The sequence below is a fragment of the Actinia tenebrosa genome, unplaced genomic scaffold, assembly GCF_029948245.1.
Source record: "Actinia tenebrosa isolate PJP-AT-01 unplaced genomic scaffold, QUT_ActTen_1.0 PGA_scaffold0__85_contigs__length_37466705, whole genome shotgun sequence".
NCBI classification, from domain to species: domain Eukaryota; kingdom Metazoa; phylum Cnidaria; class Anthozoa; order Actiniaria; family Actiniidae; genus Actinia; species Actinia tenebrosa.
The window spans coordinates 4071470-4083107 of record NW_028292569.1 but is presented as its reverse complement, the minus strand read 5'-3'; the positions used below and the strand labels follow the sequence as shown (position 1 = coordinate 4083107).

Here is an 11638-nt window from a genome sequence, read left to right as displayed (position 1 = left end):
ATGTTTTATTGAATAGAAAGAAAAATAAAATAAACAACATCTATGACGCCTACATACCTAAAAAAAGGAATTTTATTTTTTTAAGAAACAAAATGGATTTTCACCTCTTCCTGTTAACCTAATTGTTATTGTTAAAACATGCTGCATTACAATTACAACTGTATAGGAAATACGACCGTTCGAGAATAATTAATGAACATTATTTATAAAATGGCACTGCCTTCACCTTCTACATTCGCCGTTTTCAAAAAAAAAACTGGTTGCTTATTTAAATGGAAGGTATTTTGGCTCTGACCAAAAGTTCTTTTAGCGATTTGTCCTTCCTGTTAGACACTGTTGGAGGATCTGAATAAATCCTAGAACTGTTTTAATAGTCTTAGCAGTTAGCAATGCCGGTTTCGGATAGGTAATGACGTATCCTTCTTCAGTTGCTCTTAGTATGCTATAAAATGCGAACAAGTAGATTCGAACCGTAATGCGACGATGGTTCTAAAGAGACTCTTATATAGGTAATAAGATCACGTGTAATCATTGTCTAAATTGATTGTCCAATCAGAATGACGGATTTTGAATCCTTGATCCTGGCTTAAAACCAAAAGTGCGTACCACAAGTGCTATTAAAGCATTTTCATCAAATCAAGTTGCATTTTTCCTTAATTCTTAGAGTATTAAGGTATTTCCTTTTAATATCACATCTACGAATACACAAAAGTATAATTTTAGGAAATACTCCTTACTACACACTCGTGGTCTTTAGCTACTTTCATCAAATGCATGTGGTATTTTTTTATTAATTAGTTCTCGAACGGTGGTTATAATACATCTACATAAAATACGAAATAAAATAATAATTTAAAAAAATGTAATTATCAAAAAAAAAAATTTAAAATAAGAAATTTTAATTATCGAAAAACAAAAAAATTGAAAATAAGAAATTTTAGTTATCTAAAAATAAAAAAATTAATAATAAGAAATTTTAATTATCTAAAAATTATTTTGACTGTCTTCACCTTTTCTTTGGAAGCAAAAACCCTGGAAAATAAAATAAAATAAAATTATCTTTAAAGCTTGCAATTATATTGAAGTAGTAATAAATGAAATTAGTCAAATTCAAGTTGTAATAAACATCGATAAGTATATTATTTTTTAATATTAAGTGCGGCCTTTACCTAAATTTAAAAGTGCCACATCACCAGTGCAATATCCATTAATATCATGTAACCCTTAATGTGCCTTAGTATGTTCGACGAGTTCGGTTCGGGTGGTGCTTAAAAGAGAAATAGTTAGGTTAATCAAAAGTTAAATAGAGTACAGAAATAAAAATAATAAGTTTGAGTTCCCTTATGAAGAAAAACAACAATTTTTAAAACAAAAGTGCTTTTTAGCATCCCCCTCCATCTCTCTTTCTCTTTATTTACTACGGTGTTTCAGGTTCATGAACATGCTGTTAAATATCTGTGACGGTAAATGTAAGACAATGAAGGCTAAAAACAAGATGAGCCGTATACGAGTGTTTCAGCCAAACGCAAAAACAAGCCAAATCGAACGAAAAAAGAAACAACAAATAAATAATGTAAGGAATTGTTTTCTACTACTCATCTAAGCGAAACCTATTTTAATTATCATTTATATCCATTGATTACTCTATAATTCTGTACATAAAATCAAGATGAGCCGCATTCGAGTGTTTCAACAAAACGCAAAAATAAGACAAATCGAACGAAAAAAGAAGCAGCAAATTAAAATAAATAAATAATGTAAGGAAATGTTTTCTTCTTCTTCTTCTACCACCTAACCCTAAATTTGTAACATACTAAAGGTTGCTTGTACTAGAATACGCCATCGGCTTCATTAAAAGCATCCTTATCTTATTTTGACTTTTTGTTGTGGCATTAACAAAGTTTATTTTCGCTCGTGACAAAACAAATAAACTCTAAACTCTAAACCTTCAGCTTATGTATAACATTCTACTCCAATGGTTAGCTCATCTTAGCTCATTTTTCTAGCAGCAGAAAAAGGTGAATTCAAATTTTGAGTTATCAATATATCTTTCAAAAACCATATACAATTATATCCTACTACCAAAGCTGCCTCATAACATTATCTCCACTCAAATAAAATGTGTGATCGATCTGTACGTAATATTGACAGTCCATTTCAGAGCAATTATTCAATGCTATTTTTTTTCAGGAATACAGAGAGTAAACATAAGAGTATAAATATGAATGTGCAGAGTAATAACTGGTATTTAAAAAAAAAAAAAATTATATTCCTGCAAGTTAAACGTTATAAATTCAAATGCTGCTATATATTAATATAACGTGATTACTTATTATTGAACTTACTTGTAATGTTCGAAAATGTAGTTGTTTTAGTTGTTGGTGCTCCTATATCAATAATAAAAGAAATAAAATAAGGTACACATTTATAATGTGCGTTTATTCAGACTGTTGATTCCTTATACACAGCCGAGTGATGTCATTGACATGCGACGTACTTTGGTAATAATTAGCTCTCTCTTTCTCTCTCTCTCTCTTTCTCTCTCTCTCCTTTCTACCGTATAGTCGCGATTGACTCCAGCCTGCCAAAAAAGGTTTAACAATCTATTGTTAAATTATTTATGCAAAACTAACAAAATTAAGAAACTGATGCAAGAACACTATTTTAGGAAAGGTATCTGGAATAAATTAAAGAAGAGTAAAATATTATAAAGGTACAAATTAAGGACTAAGATAAAAAAAGAAGAAAGTTATGCACATTAAAATGATATAAGATGACAATATTAAGAATTAATCATTTAGAAAGAGAACTTTTTAAACAAGACAACTATAGGTATTTTAAATACGCTTGCATGTAGTGCTGAAATGAATATTATGAACTAATTACGATTTTGAGACGACAATAGCACGAAACATTGACGGCTAGTGGGGAGTTCGCGACTCCGCCCAATACCGAATATATTTTCTTCCAACGCCGTCAATATTTCGTGCTATTGTCGTTTCAAAATCGTAATTAGTTTTGTATCGCGATTCTAAAGAATTTAACATACGAAAAAGAAAAAAAAACTGATGACCGATTTTCTTTGATCACAAGCGAAATTCTCCTTACGAGCGCGCGCTATGGCGCAAGCAACAAGCGTAAAAATTTGACGTGCTCTCTTCAAGCTCAAGCTCAAGCTCAAGCTCAAGCTCAAGCTCAAGCTCAAGCTCAAGCTCAAGCTCAAGCTCAAGCTCAAGCTCAAGCTCAAGCTCAAGCCTTCCTTTTCGTCGCGCTTTAGCCAATGAGAACCCTTAAGTTTGAAACGACAATACCATGAAATATTGTCGTCTTAAAAATATAAGAGACTATTGAGAGTGAATCGCGATGCTATAATATATGCATATTATAACTGTATATCGGTATTCTAGAATTTTATGTATGCTGAAGCTATCAAAGCCTTACGTGTAATGTTCGGAGCAGCAGCTGTAGTTTCTGGGGTTGGAGAAGGCTCTTCTGTTGTCTTTTCTGTCGAGGGAAAACGTAATAATTAAAACAATATCGCGCGGGATCCTTGTAGTTTTTTCCAGTTGTCTGGGCGTAAATCAAGATGGGGGACTTTTTTTTTTTTTTTTTTCGTTTCTTTATATCTGCAAGTTTTGATTCATATTTTCGACATATGTGTACTTGAATATATACGAGATATTGAGTTACGGGAAAAATGGCTGCTCTTCACGAAAGTGGTCAGCGGTATACCCATGAGCACTGTAAGAATGTGCAGCATAATTTTATTTTTTTAGTTTCAGTTATTCTGTTTGCCTCATTTGTTGTTGTAGTGGTAGTGGTATGACCAAATAGTGATTGGTTGCTTTGTTGACTTGAAGGTTGGTTTATAATTGGTTGGTTGGTTAATAAGGTGGAACAGAGAGAATATGTAAGTAAATAATTCTATAACTTTAATAACTTAAGGAAAAATGGAAGAATGATGAATAACAAACATACCAAGTGCTTAAACCTTATGCTATATTCAGGATCGACTTACGATTGTCTTTATTCATTAAAGATTTGCGAGATCTGCTTGATTTGTATGAATTAATTCCTCAATAATAAGTCGATTGAGTGCCGGTGTGTTTAAAGCTGTCTAGGTTCGTCTATAAATAGCTAACCTGATTTCCTATTAACATTTCGTGGTTAGATAAGGTCACTACTTGGGGCTAGGTTTTAATTAAAAAAGACAGCGTTGGATTAGTTTGTGACTAAGAATATGGTAAATAATTATTGACATTCAAAAAGCCATCTGATATCGATGGCCCGGCGCGCCCATAACCATCTGTAGTATAATAAACTATCTATCAATTATTTTTTAAGAACAAAGTTATGAATATGTCTAACAATATAACCAACATATCGTATTGTTGTCGAAATACTACAAAGACTATATTTTGCTTCATAACATTGAACCCAGACGTTGTTGTGAAGTCAGTGATCATCCAGGTGAGTGTAGTCTTAAGGAAGACTTGAACTAGAGAAAGTCTTTGAAATGACTTAGTCCAGCTCAGGTTGTCCAAAGGTCAGTCACCACTAACAATATTCTTTCTTGCCAAAAGAAGAGTATTAAACACACTACCAAGCAGTTTATTGATCAAAAACTGGTGAAACAAGTAAAGTGCATCAGCTATCTAGGTGTATTTATAGACTCTCATCTTTCTTGGCAAAAATCATATTCAACATATTGTCATGAAATTAAAGCGTACTATCGGTATACTATGCAAAATTCGCCATTATACACCTATAACCATACTCAAACAACTATATCATACTTTAATTTATCCCCACTTGACTTATACTGTTATAACATGTGGAAACACCTACCCATTTAGTCTTACACCTCTTATTACACTTCAAAAGAAAGTCTTAAGAACAATGACCTTTTCTGACTTCAGAGCTCCTTCAAGTCCACTTTTTCAATCTCTGGGAATACTTAAACTCAAAGATATAATTTATTTGAATAATTGTATATTTATGTATGATTTTCACTCAAACACTCTGCCATCAGTTTTTCATGACTTCTTCATACCATTAAGTAAAATACATACCTACAGAACACGGTTAGCTTCAAAAGACTCTTTCTATATTTCCAAAATAAGAACTAATTATGGCAAATTTAATATCCGTTACGTCGGTGCCATTACTTGGAACAAGTTCAAAGATGAATTAAAAATAACTAAACGTTCAAGTTTTAAAAAACTAATAATAAATCCAATTTTAAAAACTTACTAATTACTCTGATGCACTTTACTTTTCGCCCATGTTTTCTTCCTTCTTTTCTTTTATAGTTTTCTCTTTCTTTATTGTTATTATTATTTTTACTCCAATCTAATCACATTTGTTTTTGGATTTTCCTATTTCTATACTTATTCTTGTAACAATTATCAAACAGTACCAAAAGACCAATTTGCTACCTAACTTGATTAGCACTGCTATTTTTAGGTAGAAAGTGGTTCCTCAAATTTTTATTGTAATCATCAAAATATTTAACAATTAATTTGTAAAATAGAGAGCACAAATAAAGTTCTATTCTATTCTACTCCATTCTATTCTATTCCATTCCATTCCATTCCATTCCATTCCATTCCATTCTATCCTATCCTATCCTATCCTATCCTATCCTATCCTATCCTATCCTATCCTATCCTATCCTATCCTATCCTATCCTACTATTCAACACTCAACCTGACGATAACACTTCACAACAAATGTGCATAATATATATATCGTATTATTTTTCCTAAAAGAGAATACGGTCTATGTGGATTAGGGAATTAGAAGTTGGGAATCAGAAGTTTATATGAAATAAATAAGTTATGTTACTCCCATTAAAGTGCATGGCTTACCTTTTCCTTTCTCTGCAACCATTAGGTGCACATAATATGGTAGAACTATAGATACAGTGTCACTGATGCTTGCAATGTATTCTTTAGCATCATTGACAGTAAGGTTCTTCAACACAAACCAAGCACGACCTATTGTCAAGTTTCCAATAAATTCTACTCTCTTTTTCAATGCCGCATCAATATCTTTGTTAAGGTGCACTTTTCCATTATATCCATTAACACTGATAAACTGAGGATCGGGGATGGTGCCCTTTCTTATTCCCCAGCTGGCAGAAAGGATTTCTTTTTGATCCATCGTATTCCACATAAACAAGGCATCTTCTCCAATGGAACATCTGATATGTGTTGGACCCTTTATGGAGTATACTTTGTCAAACAAGAAGAAAATTATAAGGCATTAATATATATGTTTGCTATTATATGGTATTATAAAAAAATTCAGATAGTACGCGTGCTGTGATTGGCCGAGAGCCGTGTTTGCATTGCCATGTGCAAACACAGTTGTGATGCGCTTCGACACCGGTGGGAAAATTTGAGTTTTGTTTGTACACAAATACAAATACAAGCTGTAGTCATAACTCCAGTAAAATTACTATAGAAGAATATGGCTGATTTCTGAAATAGTAGAACCACCAGAAGAGCCTCCAGCAAAAAAGCAAAAATCCAGATTTGCCAGCCTGAACTCGGAGAATCTCGACGAACTCTTTCAACAACACCGATGGAAATCAAGCTTGAATTTGGCGAGTTCTAGCTCTCAAAATAGTGTTTAGCTGATTTCATAAACTACTATTTGTTTCTAAATCCAAAATAGCGGACATTACGTACACCTACTGCTGAATTCAACCGACCCTTTGTGAATCGTGTTCGTGTTGTTCAGTCAATCTATATACAAGGACACGTAAACCCGTCTTATAAAACGACATTGACTGATGTTGATATAATTTTATATACGCATGCTTCAAAGGGTAGGAAAACGAAGATTTGAAGAAAAACACTAGTAAGAAGGCTCTTTATATTTTCTAAAGACATTTTATATATAGGTCTATCCATTTTGAAAATTTGTGTGCAGAGAATAGCTGAGGTAAGAATAAATTCTGGACGATAACCTAACAAAAAATTGACCTAATTCCAAACCGTTTTGGCGAAAAACTAAACCTATTGCTACGGAGCTTTGTAGACGATAAAGGATATCGATAACACCCAAACTGCATTGTGTACATCAGTCAGTCAACTATGACTACTTTCAACAGGTTATTTGTTTTTCAGATCATTTGGACAAAAACTATTAAAAATTAAAGACATTCTTTACCTTGCTCAACGATTTCGAATAAGGTTAAAAGCAAGAAGATGAAAAGGTACTGAAATCTCAAGGACGCCATCGCCTTTTATTCTTTCCTTCTGCTTGAATAGACCCCTTTCGAATTCCAAATTACCGCTGTGTTTCTTGATTACAGACTCATTTGCATAGGATTAGCCTCGAGTTTGTGCGGTATATTCACGTGTTCCAGTCAAGGTCCATCGAGTTTCAAAGTGTTTGTATTGTTGAAGTTGTGAAGCTGTTGGTATTTGTGAATATTTAAACACCGATACGAGGCTAACCCTGAAAACCGTCAAAATGTGAAAAAAGTGAATAATGTACTTATATTTTGGGTAAAGCAAGTTTTAACGCTTTTTCTCTCCACTTTTATTAAAAAAGAAGAGCTCTTCGTTTTGGCTAATATACAGGAACAATGAAACCCTTGAAATTCCACCTTCTTGAAACAATAATAATTAACTATACATAATCTGCTGTTTTTCGAAGTACTCATTCATAGACATAGCTTCACGTGCGCACTCCTTCCTCTTTACAGTGTAGTGTTTTCTGTTGCAATGGAAATTTAGTTATCTTCAGTTCTTAAAGGCAGAGGGAGGGAATGCCAGGGTTGTAGTGCATAGCGGTTTAATTTATAGATAGATAGATAGATAACTTTATTTATCCACGGTAAATCCTTCAAGAGAAATTACATTATACCACTAATTAATTAAAAATTATATCATAGAATAAACTAAGCTTATTAAACTAAACTACTATACACTCACTACACTACACTGAATTATATATATATATATATATATATATATATATATACACCGAATCCCTAAAACTTTGACAATTTAGCGATATATATACATATATATGTATCCCCTTTTTCCTATTGTCTCTCCTTGAAAATCCAGGTATGACAATAGAAAAAAGGGGGTTACACATATATGTATATATATCTTTAAAATGTCAAAGTTTTAGCGATTCGGTGTATATATATATATATATATATATATATATATATATATATATATATATATATATATAGCTCTTATAAACCGAATGCGAGGTCCGTACCTTAAGTTATGGACCGAGTTTTTTCCACTGCCTTATGGCCCAAGCGCGTAGCGCGCGGGCCATAAAAAAGTGGAAAAAACGAGGATCCATAACTTACGGTACGGACCGAGCAAACGAGGTTAATAAGATATTTATTATATGGCAAGGCATTGAGATTAAAAAGAGGCGAAGCAACAAAAAGTAAAGTTAACAGAGCATGTCAAACGAGAACTGCATTGTAAGGGCTTTCTGTACGTGCCACAAGTCATGTAGTGTTTGAGTCGCTCAAAAAGAGACGTTTTAGTTTACTTTGAAAGAATTTAGCTATAGCTTAAAGTTTTATGAAATACTAGTTAACAAAAGTGTGGCTTTCTTTTGCAAAACATGTAAATGCAAAGCAAAAAAGGCATCAAAAGAAGACCTCAACAACTCAACATGAGTTGAGAAAAAAACTGTCGTACTTCAAACTTCATTTCAACATCAAGATATTCACAAACAATTGAAGATGAAAAATCCTACCGTCTTCCGTTTGTTTTCCTGCCTTTTATTGGGGAGAAAACTCAAAATCTCTCCAGAAATGAATGAGAAGTTTTGAAAAATTACGGCTCGCTGAACTTGGATAGTTTTTCGGCATTTTTCAACGTTTTGACTGTTTGAAGCAGGCCGCCATATGCACAATGGCTGAAGTCATGAAGACACACTTTCGACTCATTTAAAAAAGATACTGCCAACTCTCATGTCCACAAATGCTTTCAAATTCTAGTGTGGATGAAATATTCCTGAAATATGGAAATATTTCAAGAGCAGATGCGCCTAGAAAACTGGTTAAAACCGACGGCATTAACGAAATAAACAACTGCCTTCTTCAACCGATCGATTCAGATAAGTTCAAACTTGAGGTTGTATTCACCACCATTTCAGAGTTCGTAGTTTCACCTAGTTTTAGTTTTTCTAGTCGTACAAATCGCTCAACTAGTGCCGCGTAGAGCCTTGATCGAAAGAGTTGTCGCTTGTTATGATAAGTTTTACATTAAATGCCAGTGACTTTCAGTTATCTCAAGAGAATATTAATATTTTCTTGGTTATCTTTAATAATTTATTAAGGTTTCCTGACAAGTTTCATCCAGAAATATTCTTCACCGAAAACGAATTTTCGAAATGGAACCGAATAATTAAAAATTCGGATTCAAATGTATCCGGCATAGTGTGTACGGGGCCATAAAAAATTGAGTTAAAGATTTACAATTTTGCCTGTATTCACATACTACATCGCTTGTTCTGACCCGTACTTGGAGCTCACTGTACACCAGTTCAACGGATCTTTCGGCAACCTCAGAAATTTCTATGCCAGTGGTGCTATCGTGAGGTGGCTCAAGTTGAGCATCAAATATTAGTAAAAAAGTGATACTTTTACCCTGAGTTTTTTTGTACTTAAATATACATTTTTAGCCATTTTTTTGCCAACACGAAAAATAATAGTGAATTTATATAAATCATGTTGTCATTTGCTGTTGTGTCAAACTCTTAATAAAAAGTCTTATATTTTACCGCCAATTTGTTTACTGTTTTGATTTAAGGAATTGACTAGGCTTACTTCTGTTAAATTGCAACGTTTTTCATAGAAATTTGACAAAGTTTGATAACCCTAATTTTGTCCACTTTTTTTTAATAAATTGTGATTAAATTTTTCTCTCTTTTGTAAAATTGGAAAGATTCAATGCAAACTAGTCAGATATTGCCATATTCTTGTAAAATTTGGAAAAAATATGAGAAATGATTTCATTTTTTGTAGTTCTGGAGCATAATTGTAGTTTTGCCGCCAAGCACCAACGTACGATTTGGAAAACTGACTTAGGCCCCGTACACACTATGCCGGATAAATTTATTCGGTTCCATTTCTAAAAATCGTCTTCGGTGAAGAATTGTTCCGAATTCGCCCGGACTAGTGTCGACGGTAGGCCTAACCGAATAAATAGAAATTCGGATTCAAATTTATCCGGCATAGTGTGTACGGGGCCTTACAATTCACTTACGCTTAACATTTGAAGAGCTTGCGAATAAATACGCTCTTTCCCGTGGCAGTTTCTTCGTTAAAAATATGTTCATAACAGGAAATTCCAACCGAACAATTTCGTTATCATTATCCCCTCGAAGAGAACTTTGCTGTACCGATATATGCCCAAATACTGGTACTTTGTGATAGAAATAAATGTTCGTCAATCGCATCCTTGTAAATTTTATGACGACGTGATTGACAAGATTTTTATTTTGTCACAAAGAGTATTATGCCATATTTCGGATAAGTATCTCTTCGAAGGTATAATTCGAAGATGTATTCGCATTCAGGCGAATGGACCGAAGGTTGGCTTATTACCTGGTGTCCAAAGAACTACCATAAAAATCCACGATCTACTAACTTCTGTAGCCATCACGATTAATAATTGTTGGATTTCTTGGAAATTTAGTATTAGGCGATAAATTTTTTTTAACGTCTAAAAATAGTCTCAATAAAAATATCACAATGCCAATGTCAAAATATGGACGCTTGATTAATCTTGTTGACATCTTCCAAGCCACGAAAACATTTTAATAATTAAATCACGGAATGATTCGAAGAACGAAGCGCAATGTGAATAAACATATTTTTTAAGTTAATGTTGGCATATTACCTGTTCTCCAAAGAAATACCATAAAAATCCACAATCTACTAACTTCTCTAGCCATCACGCTTAAAAAATTGTTGGATTTCTTGGAATTTTTTTTTTTAATGTCTAAAAATAGTCTCAATAACAATATCACTCAATGCCAACGTCAAAATATGAATAATCTTGAATAATGTTGTTTACATTTGCCAATTTTAATAATTGAAATCATAGCATGATTCCAAGAACTAAGCGCAATGTGAATAAACATATTTTTTAACCGAATATTTTCTACATATTCTTCTACATATTCTTTGAAAAAAGTTACATTATTCCTTTTAGTATCTTGATTGCGTTAAGGATCAAGATATCTGATCGACATTTATGACGTTTGAAAAAAAATATTTTCTGCTTCGAAGCAGGCCGATGGCGTCTTTGAAGTTCGGTAAAGCGAGACAAATTTTGATAAGATGAAGAAGTTACTTTCGCACTAGGAAACGACTGATGTTAACAGATGTTTTTTGCAAAACACATAAATTTAGCCTAGTGAGATCGGGTCCTTCACACTAGACGGACAAAAATTGTCCGAGTTATTTTGATTCATGACAAAAATTGGCTTCGACATAAAAATTGTTCGGCCTGCTGTGTTCTAGCTCCCCCGCAGCCGCTTTCAGTGTCGTCACGCAACGCAGCACTTTCTCCCCTGAGTAGCGGCTGCTTACCCGAGCACAACATTCCTTTCCTATGAATTAACCAATCACGGCTTA

At 33.3% G+C, this 11638-nt stretch overlaps 1 protein-coding gene across 4 annotated transcripts; it reads right to left on the bottom strand.

The window, feature by feature from the left end:
- Positions 1-54: 54 nt before the first annotated feature.
- LOC148913289 (uncharacterized) lies at positions 55-10967 on the bottom strand. 4 transcript variants are annotated; one of them, XM_089028508.1, is made up of 6 exons: positions 10899-10967; positions 5871-6236; positions 3442-3504; positions 2346-2387; positions 1170-1267; positions 55-1032 (listed from the first exon to the last, which is right to left on the bottom strand). In XM_089028508.1, the coding sequence occupies exons 1-5, from the start codon at positions 10951-10953 to the stop codon at positions 1176-1178; spliced, it is 618 nt and encodes a 205-aa protein (XP_088884634.1). In that variant the 5' UTR covers positions 10954-10967; the 3' UTR covers positions 55-1032; positions 1170-1175. The 4 variants fall into 4 exon arrangements, with proteins under 4 accessions (XP_088884634.1, XP_088884601.1, XP_088884543.1 ...); XM_089028475.1 differs by lacking the exon at positions 10899-10967 and adding an exon at positions 10604-10706; XM_089028417.1 differs by lacking the exon at positions 10899-10967 and adding an exon at positions 10263-10597.
- Positions 10968-11638: the final 671 nt, after the last annotated feature.

Excerpts from the sequence above, each read along its gene's own strand:
- LOC148913289 (XM_089028417.1), bottom strand. The coding sequence starts at position 10,455 with ATGCGATTGACGAACATTTATTTCTATCACAAAGTACCAGTATTTGGG. Across the intron at positions 6,237-10,262 it reads AAGCTCTTCAAATGTTAAGC|TATACTCCATAAAGGGTCCA; the intron begins GTAAGTGAATTG and ends TGTTTGACAAAG. Across the intron at positions 2,388-3,441 it reads TGCTGCTCCGAACATTACAC|GAGCACCAACAACTAAAACA; the intron begins GTAAGGCTTTGA and ends TTATTGATATAG.